Source organism: Myotis lucifugus, unplaced genomic scaffold, assembly GCF_000147115.1.
Source record: "Myotis lucifugus unplaced genomic scaffold, Myoluc2.0 scaffold_0, whole genome shotgun sequence".
NCBI lineage: Eukaryota > Metazoa > Chordata > Mammalia > Chiroptera > Vespertilionidae > Myotis > Myotis lucifugus.
The window spans coordinates 20,349,128-20,371,172 of record NW_005871048.1 but is presented as its reverse complement, the minus strand read 5'-3'; the positions used below and the strand labels follow the sequence as shown (position 1 = coordinate 20,371,172).

General features: G+C 38.2%; 1 protein-coding gene across 11 annotated transcripts in view; it reads left to right on the top strand.

Moving 5' to 3' along the window:
* PAM (peptidylglycine alpha-amidating monooxygenase) overlaps positions 1 to 22,045 on the top strand; it is a 265,501-nt gene that overhangs the window by 229,263 nt on the left and 14,193 nt on the right. For all 11 annotated transcript variants that reach the window (XM_014466930.2, XM_023749648.1, XM_023749643.1 and 8 more), the window contains 6 exons: positions 157 to 286; positions 10,217 to 10,333; positions 12,819 to 12,891; positions 13,785 to 13,995; positions 14,423 to 14,623; positions 19,223 to 19,338. In XM_014466930.2, the coding sequence (XP_014322416.1) occupies positions 157 to 286; positions 10,217 to 10,333; positions 12,819 to 12,891; positions 13,785 to 13,995; positions 14,423 to 14,623; positions 19,223 to 19,338 (848 nt within the window). The remainder of the gene's footprint in view (positions 1 to 156; positions 287 to 10,216; positions 10,334 to 12,818; positions 12,892 to 13,784; positions 13,996 to 14,422; positions 14,624 to 19,222; positions 19,339 to 22,045) is intronic.

Genomic DNA, 22,045 nt, shown 5'->3' with positions numbered 1-22,045 from the left:
CATGTGCATGTGGTGTGTCATGTAGAGCACGGCTTGATTTCTTTCTTTCTTTGCATCTAGTGACGTTACTGCATGAGTTTCTTATAACCAATGTGAATCTTCATGAGGTTGTACTAGCTTTCTTGTTTACACTAAATGTACGGATTTGTTTTTTAGATTTCCATGTAGAAGAGGCGCTGGACTGGCCTGGAGTATACTTGTTACCAGGCCAGGTTTCTGGGGTGGCTGTGGACCCTAAGAATAACCTGGTGATTTTCCACAGAGGTGACCATGTCTGGGATGGAAAGTAAGTAAGATTTTTCCTTCAAAGAGTAAATGAAAATAAAAAGAGCATGCGTCACTTTTCATTACACTAGGGATAGTGCTGAGAGAACTTTCAAGGTTCTTTTTGAACTTGATTTGTGTGAGCAAAATATATTTGTTCTTTTATTGTATGACTGTGACAAGTAACAGAGCGGAACTCTAGTGCACTTTAAAACAAAGTAGTCATTTTATCAACTAGTTTATGAAAAGAAGGCAATAACAATCTATGATTCTGCCTACCTACCATGTTTTGCTCCCTTTAAGCTTGCCTTCACACTTCTAAGGAGAATAATACTGAAAGCAGTTAAGAAGTTGGCTGAGGAATTCTAAGACTTCAAAGGAAGTGTGTGAAAAGTTACTCTTTGACTATAATACAGCACTTTGTTATTTCCTGCTACTGGGTGCAGCCTGTTCTAAGGCCACTGGACTTGCCCTAGCATCTTGGACTGCTCCTCATCAGTGATAACAAGTAGCCTCTAGACTAGAGTCTAGGGCAGTGATGGCGAACCTTTTGAGCTCGGCACGCGTAGGAATAATCGGTACCCATTTTGAGATGCTGCCTGTTAACAGGGTTGTAAACACATTTACATAATTTTTTTAAAAGATTGCTCCAAAATTTAGCTGGTTATTTTAAAGCTACCGAGTAATGAATATCCATTTATTAATTTGTTTTATCACATTTACATAAGAAGGAACATTTTAAAATATCTTATCAATTAAGTGGATCAGTCTTCTCCTTTCAAGAGTACATCTATAGGATCCGGAACATTGGGGATCCACATGTATACTTCAGTTTTTCTTTTCCCTCGCTTTCGGAGATGTTGATTACACTCATGCTAAACCTGCTGTGTCACAGACACATGTCTATAGCTTTCTTTGTGCCATTGAAGGTGGAATTCAATCAGCATTTCAGAATAGATTGGTCGCTTTGTTCCTGTTTAATTGTCCTTTCCAGTTGTCACACTTGAGAATGGAATTGGAGAAAGAGATCACTTCAGAGTTCAAAAGAAACAATCGATCTCAATATTCCTATTCGTGCATCTCTCGTACATCATCTTAGTCATTATTGAACATCTAATGGCATTTTAACAAGTACTTTTAAAGGCAAACTATTACTATTCATTGTAGCATATTCTTCATTTTAATGAATATTGCCACGTTTTCTGCATGGATTTCTAGCCTCATTTTATCAGAGAAGAAAATTGCGGCATCATTTCCTCCCATTGATGCTGTCTCAGCTGGCTAAAGATGAGTTGGACAAAGCCCAGTTTTCCATTTTAATGTTATATTGATTCCAAGTAAACAGCAGAGGCTGGACTAGCTTATTAGAAAAAGAGGGTCAGTAAAAGGCAGCTCTGGGCAGGAGATGACACAAGACTCTGAAACAAGAACCACATAAGAACATTTTCTGTGACTTTTATGGCTTGAACTGAAAAACTGCTTTTTCCTGGCATCTAGCTTTCATCTGGATACCCAGTGTCATGTGTAAAGAGATTCCAGTGTCATTGCCAAAGCCCTGGTGTCTGTACCCTCATGCATGGCACCAACAAAGTGGTGTTGTCTAAAACGCAAGACTTCCTCAGAGCAGATGTGCTGGTTCAATTCATTACATCTCTGTTTCTTCTTTCTTCTTCATCTCTATCTTCAGGTGTGAGAATACTTGTTATCCCTCATGCCTTCTGCCTCTCCTGTATTACCAGTTGGCCTCTAGCACCCTTTGCAGTCATGCTGGTGAGGAAATTCTCTTCCAGCATTCAGCTCTCTGCTTTCAACAACTGTCTGCCTTATTATTCATGAGGGGAATTAGAAGTGGATTGTTCTGTTCATTGTTATTTTCTTTTTTTAGAAAAATAGATTTGGATTTGTGAGCTCTGTTCTTTGAACAGTCACACATGATCACCCTTCCTACATACACAAGTCACATTATATAAAATATATGGAGTACATAGTTTTTCTTCTCCCTCGTTAAGTATCCAAGAACTGTACAAAGAAAAAAGCACTTTCCTGTAGAATTTATGATGGGCTGGTGGAGACAATGGAAATTTAAGATGGTGTGGAAATTGCATTCTTGTTGCTACCACTGCTTGGATAGAGTAGTGATAAATCCTACATTAATTTTTCTTGGAGTCTTTCCTATCCTGATATTCCTCATGTTCACAAAATTGTAGGTTCCATAAGGCCAAGGCTTGCTTTCAACCAAACTAAGTACTCTATACACTCTATGTCCCCTAATTTTTAGATGGTTATTCGTTAAGTATCAGACAGTGCTTGGAGTTAATAATAATCTCTAATTATACTTATTACCCAAAGCTCCTTTGACATCATCACACCATCTGCCTGTACTATTAGTCTTCATTCTTACCCAGTATCCCTGATCAGCTCTTACTCTTCTACTTAACCATGCTGAATAAGCATAGCAACCAAAATCTTATATAATAAAAGCATAGTATGCAAAAAAATTGTCCCCTCAACCGGGAGTTCAACCAGGGGGTGAGGCTGGCCAGGGGAAGGGAGGGAGTACCCATTGGCCACTGCCAGCCACTAGGGACCCTGCCAGTGCATTAATTTTGTGCACTGAGCCTCTAGTAATAATAATAATAAACCACTTAACATCCTGAAAGATGATTGTCATTCCCTTTCTCAATTTGATTTCCATTTTCCTTCCACTCTATGTCTCTTACTTCAATATGGCTACTTTAAGAAGCTTCTTCCAGCTAAAATAGGAAAGGCCTATTCCCAGCAGGGTGTAATGAAATTTTAAAGGTCCTCTTGTCTGCCCTGGTGTTAGGGCAGCATAGCAGCTAGAGCTCTTTAATGTTTAAATGCTTCCCAGTAGGAGCTGGGTAGCTCCTGGCTCAGTAACAGCTGTTCCTGGGTTTCTGTCTTAAATCAGCCCCACTGTCAAAGACTCACTTCTCGGCCTTTCTTTTATTTATCCAGCTATCATCAAAGTACTGTGCAGAACTCAAATCACTAATCTAACCATGGGTTTTACCCCTAATTTTGGTGTTAAAAGTTGCTTCCTTTGTATCTTTTATTATTTCTTCACATGGAGTTGAAAGAGAACTTGGGAGTTGTATCACTTGCGAGTCTTTCTTTACCAATAAGAGAGAACACCCAACACACAGTAGCTTAGGAAAAGAAGAAATTTGTTAGTTTGCATAAATGAAAACTTCAAGGGTATGATGGCCCAAGCAGTATCAATGGGATCTGTTTTTTAACACACTTTCTCCTGATTGGCTCTTTTCTTAGGCCCTGAGAATCCATTATCATACTAGTTACAGTGAAGATATAGTCTATGTCTCTGATAACTCAATAGAAAATTCTTAAATTGAGTCTTTTAGCATTCTTCAGTCTCACTGAGGTCATGTCTCCCCCATCCCTGAACCCGTCTTTGTGGGTAGAGGAATGAAATCCACTCTTTGGCTTAGCCTCAGTTTTTTTGTTTTGTTGTTGTTCTATTCCTGGAATGTGAGAGTAGAGTTGACATCATCGAAAAATAATGGGCTGAGAGAGAAGCTCAAACTATTGGGTCAACTAAAGAAAAAATGAGGTTTCATTAGCATAAAATAGTGCAGTAGACTTTGAGCACCCAGAATGGCACATACCCACCAGAATTGTAGTAATACCATGAATAGCTCATCTCCAGCTCCCTGCCCAATGCAGACATCTCTTTACAAAATCTTCTGCCGTCAGCCAGTGCTAGAATTATTTCCGTGCCAAGAAATTCTCTAGAGATGAGACTTACTCTTTAATTATGGGACTCATCCAGATGTCATAAAGGTCTTCATTATGTTAATCTCAAATCTGAGTCCCTAACTCCACCTCATGACAGCCTGATGCAGAATGGATTACTCCCATTTACCCAGGGCAGTTATTTGCCTATTTGAAGGCAGCCTTGTCTTCCACAGACTAAATACCCCCAGGCCCTCTCCGAGTCTTGATGCTGACATGTTACTTCCATCTGAAAGTGCTCTGGTTTCCAAGCCTTTTAAAGGGTTTGGTTGAGAAGTGGCCACAACACCTCATGTAGTATCTGCTCAGCAATACAGTTACTTTCCTTGATGTGTATTCTAGGTATCTGTCAGTATAAAGCGATTGTATTCACTTTTCTTCAGCAAGAATATCACCACCTTGTTGCCTTGTGTTGAACTTGTACTATGCTAAGATCTCCAAATATATTTTATAAACTGTGCTCAAGTTTTTACTGGAAATTTGTACTCATAAAGTGTTTTTTAAATGCAAGACTTTATTCCAATTACACCTCACTTCAGTAGATTTAGCATTGCTTCAGTTTTCAGATATCATTTTATTCTTAATTAACCAGAGAGTGAGCTATCCCTCCCAGCCTTGTTTGTATTAGATCTGCTGGATGAGCATGCCTGTCATATCTTCGAAAATGTTGTTTATAAAATTTGAATTGTCAAATGGTTGGTTAAACAAATGTTGTTCTTAGAGATGTAGTTTTTTTGGAATCTTCTTCCACTTGCCCCCCACATAGCTCACAGTCCTTCTCTTCATCAGTGCTTAATAGAATTTTTTAAAATATATTTTATTGATTTTTTACAGAGAGGAAGGGAGAGGGATAGAGAGTTAGAAACACTGATGAGAGAGAAACATCAATCAGCTGCCTCCTGCACACCCCCCACTGGGGATGTGCCCGCAACCAAGGTAAATGCCCTTGACTGGAATCGAACCTGGAACCGTTCTATCCACAGGCCAATGCTCTATCCACTGAGCCAAACCGGTCAGGGCAAGAATTTTGACAATATCAATTATTTCAGAAATCTATCTGCTTCCTAACTTTCAGGAAACTCAGTTCAAGATTTGCCTCACTAGTTTTCTGGTGACTCATTTAAGATATCAGGTTGAGCCCTAACCGGTTTGGCTCAGTGGATAGAGAGTCGGCCTGCAGACTGAATGGTCTCAGGTTTGATTCCGGTCAAGGGCATGTACCTTGGTTGCGGGCACATCCCCAGTAGGAGGTGTGCAGGAGGCAGCTGATCGTTGTTTCTCTCTCATCAATGTTTCCAACTCTCTATATCTCTCCCTTCCTCTCTGTAAAAAATCAGTAAAATATATTTTTTTAAAAAGATATCAGGTTGAGGTTCTGCATCTACATCTGCAAATTCTTTCATACCTTAAGAATTAATTGTGCCTGGAAAACAACTCAAAGTGACTGAGCGGTACCGTAGTACCTTACTGTCTAAGAGAAAATTGTAAGGAATCTACAAAAACAACGTTTCTATTTCCTACCCTTCTTTCTCAGATTGCCATTTCCCATTTTCCTCTGGCTACTTTCTTCCAGTTTTACACCCCTTCCTCTCATTCTTCTTAGTTAGGTAACTTCTTTCATGTCTCCCACATTTACATTAAATTTAATAGAGGACATTCCCAGTAAGAGAAGACCACTTTTTCCTTTTTTAAAGACAGGTGACCTGGGTTGAATCGTTTCCTAGCCCTGAGACCTGCATCAAGACATTTGAACTCTCTAACTCTCAAGTTCCCTAGTCCAAAAAATAAGGCCTTTAATAGGCCTTATTCTGTTGAGTAACAAAAACCAGTGCTAAGTGACTCATCCCCAAGTGCCCTAACTGCCCAGAGCCCAGTACCATGATACCTCATCCTTTGTTTTTTTCATTCCTGTCTGGGACATCTCTCGTGCTAACTCCATCAGAGCACCAAATAGTCATGCTGGTTGCTTTCTCAGCCCACATTCTATCCTCACAAGGATTTTTTGCAATGTGTATATATTCAGACGTAAGTGTTTTTAACATAGTATCAAATTATATCCCATTTTAAACCTCTAGCCTTTGTATGGTATGTTTTTGCTTTCCTAACATTGAGGGTACATTTCCATTTAAATTCTCACTTGAAAATCTATGGCTCCTTCTCCAGCTTCTTAATTTATATAATTACAACATTATATTTTATTTCTCTCTTCAGTTGCTATTATTTATTTTGTTTCCCTTAATTTGGATTGATGGCACAGAAGTTTATTTTCTCCTTACTCTAGTTCTTTCTCTGTGTGACCACAGCAGAGCATTTCTTCTAGGCCTTATCTAAACTGTTTGATTAGCTGCTAATGTGCAAAATCATTAGTGGGGGATTCAAACTGCTAAAATAAAGAACTGATGAATTCCGGCCCACAGGCCACAGTTCAGTCTTTTTAGCTGAGTGCTTTTTCTAAGAAGCAAACAAAGATCATCAGCGCTCTAGGCACTGTGAAATGTGCAGGGTATTATTATATCCTGTAAAAGTTAAATGTGGTTGAAATAAAGACTTCTCTGCAACATATAACCCTGGCTAGCTGCTTTAGAACACCAAATAAGCACTTTGCTATAGCAACCCTGTAGGCAGCTCTGTAGGTTGACATCCATTTGTGAGCTATTCAATGGTTACCTTTCTGTGAATTACAACAGAGCTTATAAACTAGTTCATTTGACAGATTGTGTGTGTGTGTGCGTGTGTGTGAGAGAGATTGTGTGTGTGTGTGTGTGTGTGAGAGAGAGAGAGAGAGAGAGAGAGAGAGAGAGAGAGAGAGAGATTTTTCTCATTTAAAGAAATATCAAGTTATTTTCTTACTTGCCCTGTGTAGCTACCAGGGGCCAACTGTTAGTTACATGAAGCTCCTAGCATCCCAAGTGAAGGGATTAGGACTGGCCCACCAATCATTTGAGTGACTGAATATTCCAGTTTAAACATATGGCCGTCTGTTAAAGGGTATCACAAAAGACTTTTAATGTAACGGTCAGGCCTGTTGTGTTGTGGTTAATTTCTTTAAAGCTGTAATCTTCTTAAGAATTCTAGAGTTTTATTATTTGCTTTTACGTTTCTGAAGTAAATTGATATATTTAAATGATGCTGATATAAGTAGAATGTCATCTTTGGTTTTTGTTTTGTCATGTTTACTTTGCGTTTTTTTTGGGAGGTGGTCTTTAAATGAACAGATTCTCTAAACAGTAAATTCAAGAACTTGTCTAGTTACTGAGATCCTTAATGGATATAGAAGAATTATAATACCATGAATAATGATCATAAGGCTGTATACTGTAGGAAAAGTGGCTAGTCTTAAGCATCACATAAAATGCCCTCCGTATACACTAATGACGGGGGTAATTTGTGGTAACCAGGAGTCCTAAAAAAGCACACAAACTAAATTGTTGTTACATTGTAATATGATACTGAGAAGAATATCCTGATAAATTGAGAGATCTGATATTTTCTGTGTATCCAATTTTTTATTAAAAATGCCTGATTTATTTATTCGGTAGCTTATTTAGTTTTGTTACTTATTTTTTTCTTGCTTCCTTCATTTGCTATTTCACAATTTACTATAACACCACCAACAAGTGAATAATAAAATGAAAGGGGATGATCCTCATATGAGTTAGCTACTATTTATTACCACCACTAGAAATTTGACATTTCTAGATTATGAGTCGAGATGCCCACACACAAATTGTGTTTATGACAGCAACGCATCAATGACTTGATACATTTTTTCCTATATTTGTGGGCAGTACGCAACAGTGTCATTGATAAAGGATGTTTTTCTCCTGCCTATTCATCAGCTACAACAGTTTCATTCAATCTGACTGACATAGGATGTGGGTCTGGGTTATTTATATTTCTTCCTTACCAGAGCTTGGTTTTTTGGAAGCCAAGTTCAACATTTCAGGTTCTTGACTCTGAGAGACATGGCTTCCAGGGAGTTAAAGTTTACATTTTGAAATATTTGAGTGCAGGAGAAATAAGCTGGAGCTATAAAAATAATTTTAAGTTAAGAGTTCAGTATCTATTCCTGGGGAAGGGGGTCTCCTTTGTATTTTCTCCCCATCTATAATAAGTTGTACGAATGTTATTTCCTAAAATAGTAGGACCCTACAACCAGAGATTTAGGACTGATGGTGAATATTTAAGTGGATGACAAGACAAACCAAAGGGGTAGTTATCTTCCAGAATTATTGCAACCCATTTCTTGAGGAAATCGTGAACAAGTAAATATATCAGGCTTCTTGTTCGGTTTGTCATTTTACAAATAAGAGGTGACATTAGGTGTGCTGAGGTCTGATCTGCTCCCGGTTCATCGGGATATACCATTGGGCTGCACTATTACTACCTGTCAGTAGTGGGTCAGATCACTGTCTACATGTGCAGTGATAGCACTTGGTGAGAATTATGAAGATACGGCAACTTTCCATATTACTAACTCCTATGTGGGGACTAGTAATATACTAGTATATTCCATGCCCAAGCAAATAAACTGCAAGAATAAAAAAAATTAGGAAATATAAGAGGGAAATCTAAATATAACCCGTCGATTTTTATCAGGATCAGTCTCGTGGTTATGATAGTGTACTATAGTTGTACAAAATGCTACTGGGTAAAGTGTATAAGGAATCACTCTGTATTATTTCTTACAACTGCATGTGAGTCTACAATTCTCTTAAAATTTCAATTCAAGAAAAAGGGAAATCAGAGTTTTAACTTCTTACAGTCAGGGAAAGCATAATTCTCACATAATTTAGATAGCCATTGTGCCATTGTAAAGCACTGGAATTTCAATGAAGGATATAAGACTTACACTATAAGAGACAATAAATGAAGAGACTTCATCCTCTTACACACGAATGTGAAACGTACAGCGTACTGCGAGTCTCAGATATGCTGAACTGATGTTACTGATGTTATCCAATCTCATGGTCAAGTTGGGAAGAAAACATCATTGATGACTGAGCTTGGTACCTTTGTTTTCTAGAAAATTGGTGATGATGTCTTTAGTATAAAAATTCATATTGAGAATACTTTCAGATATAGCGTAAACTCTTTGGTGTCGCACAGTAGTAAAAGAGAGAGAGTTCAAGTTTGCCCTTTACCAGACTTTCCTGATTTAATAACACCTTGTGCACTACTAATAAAATGTCACGTTTCAATTTCATAATGATCCCATGAATATCTTATAAAATCTGTTCTGTAGTGATGTCACTTCCACTTCATAAACCTATGTATATTTTTCTATATATCGTTGTGTGGTTTTAACCACACATAATGGCATATGTAACCAGTATTACTTCAGTTTTAGGTTGACAAAGCTGAATCAATATTTTGTACTTAATTGAATGGGTCATTAATAAGAACTACCTCAGGGACTTACTGTTATCTTTCAGGAAAAATATACCCAAAAGACTATAACAGTCAAGATGCTCACATAATTGTGTGATGTATATTCTTAATAGCAACAGATTATATTTTGAAATTTTTGTTCCACTGGGACTCTACAAAGTTCCATAAAAATACCAACCAACTAATCAACAGTTGTATGTATATTTGAGCAGTCTAGTCTGTTGGTTTTCCAAATACAAATATGTCTCCATAAATATTTAATGTCATTCAGATTTTTTTCATTTGATGTGTATGTTGTATCTATGGCTAGTACAATAGCAACCTATTTTTTATCACTATCCTTCCTGCTATCATTTATACTTCCCTTACCATCACAGAGAAAATTAAAGTAAGCTATGGTTTCTTTTGTAATTTGAAAGAAAATAACTATTAAACCTTTTAAAAAATATTAGTTACTTTAAGAGTTATAGGTAGTGTTCCTCAAACCCTCGTGCCTATGAATCACATGGGGATGGTGTGAAGCTGCAGGTTCAGATTCAGTGGGATCTGAGACCTTGCATCTCCAGGCATCTCCATGCTGCTGCTCCATAGCCACTCTGCGAGGCACAGTTCTGCAGGCTGCTGGTGTGTGTATAACCCAGGATGCTGAAACGTCCAGGACAGAGTGAAGTCAGATACATCTGAGCTCTTCTTTTGATTCTGTATTTGGAATCTCAAGTAAATAGTCTGCATTCTCAAGTTCATTGACGTGGTTTATTTATTTTTTATTCTAATGCTTTTCTTAAAGCTCTTTTGACAGCCAGTTTGTTTACCAGCAAAGAGGACTTGGGCCAATTGAAGAAGACACTATTCTTGTCATCGATCCAAATACTGCGGCAGTACTCCAATCCAGTGGGAAAAATCTGTGAGTTAAAGTACTTATGTTGTTACTAAGGCGTGTACTACATATAGTGTTGGGTACAAAGTGCATCATTGGGTCTGGTCTTGGGAAGAGTGTGTTTTATAGCAGTGGTGAGAAAGCATAGCTTAAGAAAGCAGGAGGCTGCCCTAACCGGTTTGGCTCAGTGGATAGAACGTCGGCCTGCGGACTGAAGGGTTCCGGGTTCAATTCCGGTCAGGGGCATGTACCTTGGTTGTGGGCACATCCCCAGGAGCGGGTGTGCAGGAGGCAGCTGATCGATGTTTCTCTCTCATCGATGTTTCTAACTCTCTATCCGTCTCCCTTCCTCTCTGTAAAAAATCAATAAAATATGTTTAAAAAAAAAAAAGAAAGCAGGAGGCTGTCCTACCCAGTTTGGCTCAGTAGTTAGAGTGTCAACCCTCAGACTGAAGGGTTGTGGGTTCAATTCCGGTGAAGGACACTCACATACCTTGGTTGTAGGCTTGATCTCTGGCCCCAGTTGGGGCGCCTGTGCGAGGTACCAATCAATGTGTCTCTCTCATATTGATGTTTCTTTCTCTGTGTCTCTCCCCTTACCTTCCACTCTCTCTAAAAATCAATGGGAAAAAATATCCTCGGGTGAGGATTAACAACAAAAAAGCAGGAGACTAATTGGGCCATCTCATCTTTCAATTTCTAAGTAGCATATTCTAAACCCTGACTGAATATTAAAATCACCTGGGAGCTTAAAAACATAGATTCACATATAGTCTGGAATGAGGCCTGGACATCAAAATACTTTTGAAACTCCCCAGGTGATTCTCAGAGGTAGTCAGGTTTGATACACATAACTAATGGAGTTATGCTCAGTTACATCTGAAGATTTTTAAAAAAATTATTCAGCAGAAAAGTTATATAGCCAAACTCATCAAGTAAATACTGTTAAGGAAAAAGGCATTTGTTTTTCCATCTCCAAGTGAAGACTGAACAAATGTCCTTTTTATCTTTCCTTAGCATGCATAGGTAATTTGGCTTTGAAAGCCACTCATTATTTGATCTTATTCCTGGATGGCATTTGGCAGCCAAAATTAAAAAAGTTGGCTGACACTTTATGGCCATGGAAAGAAAGGTCACCTGCTTACAGAGCGTCCTCAACCATTTGAACCTGGCATCTTCAGGAACTGTACCCTCTCCATCTGCTTGGGCACAGGGAGAGCCAGCTTCTTTGAAAGGCAGGGAGCCACCGCTTCGAATGCAGCTGCTTCTGGAGATGGCAGGAATTAGATTTTTATAGGATTCTAAGATTGTGAGTTGGGGAACAAATTCTAATACAGTGAGGCCTTGACTTACGAGGGTCCCGACTAACGAGTTTTTTGAGATACCAGCTGTCTCTCGGCCGATTTTTTGCATTGAGTTGACAGACTAATTTGAGTTAACGAGCTCCTTAAAAAGCTAGGTCTCCGAAGGAATTAAACTCGTAAGTCAAGGCCCCACTGTACCAGCTCCCCCACTCAGTGTGTCTGAACCTGTCTCCTTGCTGCTCCACCCATTAATCAGAAGTATTCTCATTCCAGAAAGGAATTAAAGAGGAGGGCAGAGCAATGGCTGCTAAAGGAAATTGGCCAACAGTGGGGTGTTATGTCAGAAGCATATCATAGCTCTCACATTCAGTCACCAAAACAGAGATCTAGTTCAGTGAATTAATCAATATCACAGCCTTGGCTCATAGGAAAAAAAAATGTGTAGTGCCAGCATGATGCTAAGGCCAGAAGCTGACAAACGTAGCTTGGAGATTGCCCGATGTCTTTTGACCACACCGTATTAAGATATTGTCCATATGTTTGTTATTTCTGTCCAAGTTCCTTAAGCCTGTGAGCTTCTGTCTACATTAGTTTACAATTCACTTAGCCAGATCATCCCAATTGATTGTTAAATAGATTAACCTTCTCTAATGATTATCCGGCACACCACTTCACTTTGCTTGGATGGGCACAGCCCATGTCTGCTGGAAGTTGTTTGGGTTTTACTGTCTTTAGTAGGCACTCTTAAAGCTTTTGAGTCATATATTGATGTCCTATATTACTACAGAATTATATTATCTTGCAGTGTATTTAAATGATTCAAACCATATAAATCCATTTCTATTTCTCTAGACAAATTTGTTTATGCACATTTCTAAGATGCTAATATTTATGATCTTAGAACTTGTTTTTAAATTGATGTTATTTGTATTATTTAACATACCATACTTTACAATAAATATTTGTAATATATTTACATATACATGTTTAAATGATTAACTACTGCTTAAGATTTGTCATAAGGATATCTCTTTTTATAACAAGTATTTTCATTTAACATTTTATTTTGTTCTTTTCTATTGTAATGCTGGTATACATTTATCAATTTATTAATTTTTATTGCCTTTATAGGTTAATTACCAAAACATTCATGGTACACATGCTTTGGAAATTAACGTATATTTAAGACAGTTATTCTTATTTTGCAGGTTTTACTTGCCACATGGCTTGAGTGTGGATAAAGATGGAAATTACTGGGTCACTGACGTGGCTCTGCATCAGGTAATTTATCTTCCATTTGGCAGTTATTCAAGTAGAAGTTCATGAAGTTATGCTTTCAAAATGCTCTGCCTTACCTGTGTCTTTCCTGTGACCCAGTTAGTTTATAACAAGAAAAAGGAGCAGCCCCATCTCAAATATTTCTCTTACAAGTTAGTGCTAGGAAAAGCTACTCATAAATGATCAAGTCACCTTTCTCCTTTGAATTGGCAGGAACCTTAGGGCCAACCTCCTTCTTTGCTTCCCCGTTTTCTTTGCTTTTCTCTGTCCTCGGGTCTTAGTTCTATTTCATCCCTTGTGTTTTCTATTTTCTTTTCCTAATCTTCAATAAATTGAAGCTATGTCTCTGGTACATACATGTTTATGTATTAAACATCAAAATTTTAAAAGAAGTTATATTTCAATCACAGAATAGTCATAAGTTTTTTCCCTTAGAAGCAAAGTTCACATTTGATACCTGTTTTTAGAGTAGGCAGCAAAATACTAGGGAAATTAGGGGTGGGGGTGGAAATGCTAGAACTCAAAAGACTAGCTACCAGGGTCTTCAGACATTATCTCGGTAAACATTTATTGCTCGTGTATCGTCTGGATAGCATTGTTAGCTAAGGAAAGATAAGGAAGTGCATGGAATAGGTGTGGATGGAACAGGACATCCTTGTACTAGTCTTCATTCACTACTAATTACCTGGATGACCTTGAGCAAACCAATTAATCTCTGTGGTCCTCACTTATCAAATGAAGGAATCAGACCAGATGATTTCCAGTTCTTAAAAAGTATCTTGTTTTAAATAAGTCTCTGGGAGCTTACACTCTAATTGCCTGTGCAAGTGTTCTTAGCCATGTGGGTGTGTGTCAGTAATAACCATGCAGTGAGGCTGTTGTTCCTTTTGAAAAAGGTGTTCAAACTGGATCCGAACAGTAAGGCAGGCCCTCTGCTAATCCTGGGAAGGAGCATGCAACCAGGCAGTGACCAGAATCACTTCTGTCAGCCCACCGATGTGGCCGTGGATCCAGACACCGGAGCCGTCTATGTGTCAGACGGTTACTGCAACAGTCGGATTGTGCAGTTTTCTCCAAGTGGAGAGTTCATCACACAGTGGGGAGAAGGTACCCAATAAAACTCTAATTGTAATTCCTAGCCAGTATCACTAGGAACAGGAGATTGGTACCCCTCACGTCCTTTAGGATGCCATTGTCCCCTGTAGTAGAGAAAACAGGGCCTCTATATGCATCTACCTGGCTTGTGCGCTCGCACGCGCGTGCACACACACACACACACACACACACACCCCTACATCTTATGAGGAAAAAGAATACTTCTACCCCAAAATTTTGTCCAAATAGAGAGTAAATATCTAATGTGTTTGTGGGTAAGAGATATTAATGGAATAAATGTATAACTGCTTTACCCTGTTTCCCCCCTAGTTCCAGATATTTAATGGTTTGTTGTCATAAATATGGAAAACAAAACTGTAGAGTCAGACTTTTGGTGCTATTACAAATTATATATCTGATGTTTTTCTGTGTTTTGTAGAATCTTCAGGGAGCAATCCCAAACCAGGCCAGTTTACTGTTCCTCACAGCTTGGCCCTTGTGCCTCATTTGGGTCAATTATGTGTGGCAGACAGGGAAAATGGTCGGATCCAGTGTTTTAAAACTGACACCAAAGAATTTGTGCGAGAGATTAAGCATGCATCATTTGGAAGAAATGTATTTGCAATTTCATATATACCAGGTATTTCACTTTAATTTATTTTTGTGTTTTGTCATACTATACTTCATTCTTAAAAAGTATTTGTCTAAGCTTCACATGCTCTTTTTATAATTTTTTTCTTAAGGGATTAAAGATACCTTATATATTAGATCTTAAGATAATTTTAAAACTGTTAGTTTGTTGTAAATTAGTTTCAACTGAAGTTTTATATGAAACTAATGAAAAACTCAAAGATTTTATTGTTTGTAATGGGTTAAAATTTTTTTCCCAAATACTGATTTTTATTTTTCCTTAATTATGATCATCTGCTCTAGTTAGTAAATGATTAATATTATGGCTTCACACATCATCAACAGATGATATATGCCTGATAAAATCAGTACTCAGAATACCTCTGACATTTTTTTAAAAGAGGTGACCAATTTTTTTAATAAAGATAAATATGTAAAGTGAGGCTTATGTCTAAATGCTAGGAGGAATGACCAATAAAATCTGGAAATTTTTTCTCATTTGCAAAATAGATGACTTGAAGAAAACCAGAAAAAAATTATCCAAACTCATAAAATAAGATCCACTTGATTCATACTACAAGATAACTTAGCATAATATTTCTTTAAATAATGAATACTTACTGAACATTTTGAAAGGACATTTAATTTCTAAAATGTATATATAATTTTTTCCATAAGATTTATTAAAGATATCTATATCTATATTAAAGTAGCATTGACTATTTATAAGTATCACTATAATATTTATATTTCTTATGCTTTTAAAGTTGCATATAGCTACTGTCTTCCCAAGCAGCCTCCAGTTTATGTAGAACATGACATAAAGGGACTTGGGTGGCCAGGTAAGGAGCAAGTCTGGCTTCCCCATGGAATAAATAATAAAAAGTGATAAAAGACTCGTATTAATATCCTTACAAGAGACGGTCTCATTTTCATTTTTACCTTATGGTTAAAGAATAAATTTGGCAGGACCATTGACCTAATAAAGAGGATGATCAAGTTCCTAGTGAATAAAAACAAATCAGATGTGAAGAGAAAAGCATCAGGGGAGAAGATGAGAGGAAATCTGATTAAGAACAGAATCTAAGCCAGCCGTGGGCAAACTACGGCCCGCGGGCCGGATCCGGCCCGTTTGAAATGAATAAAACTAAAAAAAAAAAAAAGACCGTACCCTTTTATGTAGTGATGTTTACTTTGAATTTATATTAGTTCACACAAACACTCCATCCATGCTTTGGTTCCGGCCCTCCGGTCCAGTTTAAGAACCCATTGTGGCCCTCGAGTCAAAAAGTTTGCCCACCCCTAAGCCAAAGATGACATGTATTACAGTTGGAATTCTCTTTACAATATTGCACAATAGTATTTGATTTTGACAGTGTTGATTTTTTTTACTGTAATATGCTAAAGAACCCTATTCTGAAATCCTTAAAGAAAGATAAAAATATCTTCAGTAGTGGTTTAGTGTTGTGTATATTTTAATTCTTTGAAAATGTAATTTTCAATCATCTGAAGTACTTATTTAACTGAAACATCATAATTTCTATTATTTTGGATAAGCACTACTACACTAAGAAATATAATTTTCCTACAAAGAGTATTCATTGAATTAACAAAAATAAAATGGTTTAATTTTTTAAATTATGAAAAATACATATCTTTGGTCATCTGAAATATGCATCTCACATTTTCTTTTTTCTTTTTTAATTAAATCTTTATTGTTCAGATTATTACAGTTGTTCCTCTTCCCCCCCACCCCCCAGAGCTCTCCTCCACCCAGTTCCCACCCCACCCTCTGCCCTTACCCCTCCCACTGTCCTCATCCATAGGTGTACGATTTTCGTCCAGTCTCTTCCTGCACCCCCACACCCCTTTCCCCCCAAGAATTGTCAGTCCACTCCCTTTCCATGCCCCTGGTTCTATTATATTCACCAGTTTACTCTGTTCGTCAGATTTTTTATTCACTTGATTTTTAGATTCACTTGTTGATAGATATGTATTTGCTGTTCATAATTTTTATCTTTACCTTTTTCTTCTTCCTCTTCTTAAAGAATACCTTTCAGCATTTCATATAATGCTGGTTTGGTTTTGATGAACTCCTTTAGCTTTTTCTTATCTGTGAAGCTCTTTATCTGACCTTCAATTCTGAATGATAGCTTTGCTGAATAAAGTAATCTTGGTTGTAGGTTCTTGCTATTCATCACTTTGAATATTTCTTGCCACTCTCTTCTGGCCTGCATAGTTTCTGTTGAGAAATCAGCTGACAGTCGTATGGGTACTTCCTTGTAGGTAACTGACTTTTTTTCTCTTGCTGCTTTTAAGATTCTCTCTTTGTCTTTTGCACTTGGCATTTTAATTATGATGTGTCTTGGTGTGGTCCTCTTTGGATTCCTTTTGTTTGGGGTTCTCTGCACTTCCTGGACTTGTAAGTCTATTTCTTTCACCAGATAGGGGAAGTTTTCTGTCATTATTTCTTCAAATAGGTTTTCAATATCTTGCCCTCTCTCTTCTTCTGGCACCCCTATCATTCGGATGTTGGTATGCTTGAAGTTGTCCCAGAGGCTCCTTACACTATCTTCATATTTTTGGATTCTTTTTTCTTTTTGCTTTTCCGATTGGGTATTTTTTGTTTCTTCATATTTAAAATCTTTGACTTGATTCTTGGGATCCTCTTGTCTGCTATTGGATCTCTGTATATTATTCTTTATTTCAGTCAGTGTATGCTTAATTTCTAGTTGGTCTTTTTTCATATCCTCCAGGGTCTCACTAAATTTATCGGCGGTTTCCAGAAAATTCTTGAAAAAACTTATAACCGTGGTTTTGAACTCTATATCCAGTCGTTTGCTTTCCTCCATTTCTGTCATTTGTGACCTGTTTCTTTGTCTCCGCATTTTTTATGCTTCCCTGTGTTGATAGAGTGGCTTTGTGTGCTAGGTGTCCTATAGGGCCTAGTGGCTCAGCCTCCCCAATTACCTGAGGTGGACACTCTTGGTGCACCCCTTTGTGGGCTTTGTGCACAGTCTTGTTGTAGTCTTGTTGTAGTTAAGCCTTGATTGTTGTAGTTATCACTGGGAGGAATTGACCTCCAGGCCAATTGGCTATGAGAATCAGCTGTGTCTGCAGTGGGAGAACTTCTGTGCTAAAGACATCCTTCTGGGGCAAGACTTGCTTCAGTGGGGCTTTGGTGCTCACTGAGTCTGCCCCCTGAGTGTGTCCCTTATGGATCTGAGGAGTTGTAATCTGGATGGTCCCACTCTGACCACTGGGTACACTGGCTCTTGGATCTAAGGAGGTGCTAATTTCGACTCTGCCTGAGGCTACCCAGCAGGAGCTTCGAAGAGATCTGCAGATTCCCCTTCCTTTTTGGGGGGTTTGGAGATGCCCAGATGAGGCCCAGCTGTGAAGCAATGCAAGCTGCTGTGGGGCCTTGGGCCTTCTCTTGGAAGTTCTGGGTCTGTCTGGCCCAGCTGTAATTTGTTAGTTAATTTTCAGATTGCAAAGGGCCAGGGTATTCATATGCAAAAGCCTCTGCCAAGCCTGGGTGGGGCGGGGTCTCAGGGAATCAACAGGGCGGGGCAAGCAGCTATGGCTGATCCTCAGCCCTGCCCTAAGGGGCCCCGCGTCTCAGTGTCCCAGTAATTGCTGCAAGCACCTCTGAGGGAAAGCCACGCTCAAGTTCCGAATTCAGCCTGCTGCCAGACAGTCCATTTTCTCCCCGTATGAGTCCTGGGTCCCCAGAGACTTCTCGGAACTGGAGTTCAGAGCAGTCGATTCAAAAAGACAGCTGCGTCCTCAGGTGCCAGCCCCTTTCCACGTGCGCTCAAGCCTCCGTACCTCTGCACTTTACTTCCGCAGCTCCTCTGAGTCTCAGTGTGCTTTTCTCTTTCCTTCTAGTTGTAGAATTTCCACTCAGCCAGCCTTCCTGTAGTTTTGTCTTTTCGTTGTATTTTTGAAGTTGTTGTGGGAGGCAGCACTTTCCGGTGTTTACCTATGCCGCCAACTTGGTTTCAAGCCGCATCTCACATTTTCAAACCATTCTTCTCCCTATACTATAACTTACTTTCTTAGCATATTTTCCTTTAATTCCTCTCTTAACTATAGCAGATATTACATAATTTTTTAAAGATCTGATACTCTAAAATGATTTGCTTAAATAACCTGACTCTTCCCAACACCTATTTAGGATGCCTGTGATATGTATATATGTGTCTATACCTATATTTTTATGGCTACTGTCTTCCCAAGCAGCCTCCAGTTTATGTAGAATATATTTTTATGTCATATATCTACATCTACATCTATCTCTATATCAATATCTATATTTATATCTATATCTAAATATATCATCTATGTATTCCTTATTTCTACTGACTTCCTATGTGGAACAGGCCTAGCTTTTTCTGATTTTCCTATTACAAGGAGGTTATTCTCATAACCTGATCTTATTATTACTCAGAAGGAGACATTTGCTAAGTATTTTATTTTATACTTTGGTTACCAGTTGTAGGGACCAGATTGACCCAGTATTTGTTTGTGTAAATGTACATGCATGTCTTTGAAGGCCAGTCTTACTCATATTTTAAAGAACAGTTAATGGAATATCTTGTCACAGGTTTGCTCTTTGTGGTGAATGGGAAGCCTCACTTTGGGGACCAAGAACCAGTACAAGGATTTGTGATGAACTTTTCCAGTGGGGAAATTATAGACATCTTCAAGCCAGTGCGCAAGGTATTCATAATGAGAGAAAATTAATTTTTATGTGAGAAAATTAAAATGCAAACCCTACCATTCAATTGATACTTGAATAATCTTTTAAAAGCTTGAAGGAGATGTAATCACTTTCTTAGGTAGGTTGGGCACATTCCAAAACAATGTTTTATTTAGAATAAATGTCCTGTGTTCTGATCAATTTCTTCAGCTGCAAATTGACACTGAATGTAGTATTAAGGTTGTTAGTAAACTCTACATACAGTGGCAGGTTTAAATTCACTGTAATTAGAATACCAAAAAAATTAGGCTTTCTTCCTAGTAGAGAAGATACCACAGTATGTTAAACTGTACTTTTATAGTTATCTTAGATCCAACAGAAATCTTGTTTGCTTTTTTAATACTATGACTACACTGAGCAACAAGACTTGAAAATAATAGTTTCTGGAATTTATTCAAGTCCTAAAGACTTGGCCTACATAAGAGACAAAAGGCTAGTTTTGGCTTCACAAATAGTTTACCACTATTTACTCTAACAGTGTCTTTTACAAACACGGGAACTGTGGCCCAGTGTGCCCACTATCTTCTCAATTTGCTTTCTCTGCATATGACCAGAATGATCAGAATGTTCACACACACTGCCTGAATATACTTGTGGTACCTCAATTTTAGAAAATTCAGCCTGCTAAAATATTGCAGGCTGGATTTTTAAAACATGTAAAGATTTTATTTTTTAAAAGATGTAAAGATTTATTGGGCTTATTTGGATCAAAATATAGGTATCATAAACTACCAGGCAAATTGCATCTCCATACACATAATGCTTATAGTATTCTTTAAGATATCAACTTTGCTAGATTAAAAAAATACTTTAAAATGCCGCAATATTTTAGAAATGTGCCTGTTAGAATATTGACAGCTGGTCTGGGGTTTATCAGAATTCATTCTTGAGATATTTATTCAGTGCCTACTCTGTGTTAGGCATTGTCCTATACCCTAAGGATATGATGATGAACAAAACAGGACATGCCCTCTCACTCAAATGGAGTTTTAACAAGAGCTACAGAATCTGATTGGAAGCAAACTGAATCTGAATTAAAGATTCCAGTACAAGTTCCCTGTGTGGGTTTCTGTCCTATATAATAAAAGCCTAATATGCAAATCGACTGAACAGTGGAATGACGGGTGGAACGACCAGTCACTATGATACGCACTCACCACCAGGGGGAAGATGCTCAGCGTAGGAGCTGCCCCCAGCCCTCAGGCCCAAGGCCAGCCAAGGCGGGTGCCAGTGGGGGCCCTCCAATTGCCCCACTGGTCGCCCCACAGATAGGCCCTGATCACCGGCCAGGCCTAGGGACCCTACCTGTGCACAAATTTCAGGCACCAGGCCTCTAGTTCATATATAATAAATGAAAGTTTTCACAGAAGTATTTCACCTGAAAAGCAGTAAGTAATCAAATATCAAATCAGAGTAGCTCTTCAGAAGGAAATTAATTACATTGATAACATTTTATTTCATTGGTGTTTCAGATTCTTATTGATTATTTCATCTTCATCGTTTTCCCACTTGAGCTAACTTCCTCTTATCTATTAATAAAGTGAGAAGATTAACTTTCTTTTAGGTCTTCATTTTGCAATAGTCTGCCTTGATTTTTCTGTATTGACCAGCTATTAACTTTTAATTCAAATATGCATCTAGAAATCAAAGCTAAATGCTAAGCAAGAGGTTAGATTCTAAATGAACCTTACTCTCACAAAAATGTGAACAGCCCTGAATTAAAATTTCAGAAAGCATTGTGCCCAAATACCAGCATTCATCAGACATTCGGTGATGAATGAGTCACCGTATATGGATCAGCACAGCAAACCTGAAAAGAGAGTCTAACTCCAAGGTGAAATTTGCTTTTTCTTTCAATAAACAAGACTTGATATTACACCAGAATATAGAACTTGGTTCTGTGTTGACTCAGTAAACTGAAAAATCATTTCATGAACCTCTGAATTGTCATGTCATTAGGTTATCATCACAAAGATTAAGTGTGGGTGAAGGAAATAATGAGGTGTATTGATTCCTATATAAGAAGATATTCTTCCTTCAAGTCAGAAGTCAAGTTTTATGTAATGTGTGTGCGCCTCTGTGTGTGCCCATCCACTACTTACCTCCTCGTGTGTTTCGATTTTCCCTCTTCTACTATTACATTCTTTAGAGAAGTTTTTGTCTCCAGTGTTTCATCTTCATCTTTATGTCTGTGCAGGGAAGCTGAGACAGAGGACAATATAGAAGACGGTTCTGTCAAATGGTGTCAAAAAGCTATGAGGGCAAGGCACGTAGTTGTCCCCCAAATTCTACCTCCCCCAGCCCCCAATAATCAGAGGATTATTGTCTGCTTTCACACACACCCTTCAGGCTGTCTTTTTTTTTTCCTTCTCTCTTCTGCAAGGCAGCCCATGTGGAAAAGGAGGGAAGTGATCCCCACCCCTGCTTGCAAAACACCAACAATAATGACAAAAAACTCCAGTAGGCCCAGACTTGTGTTATTTCTCTGAGCTTAATGATAGAGATTAAAATTATAATATTTAATAATATTTGAGCTAAAAGGATCCCATCGGTTAAATTACTTACCCAAAGCTACACAGTAAGAAGCACACCTGAATCTCAAACCCAGGTCTTTGGGACTGTGATTCACCTCCTACTCCCCTTAGGCACACATGCGTCTGCCAAGGG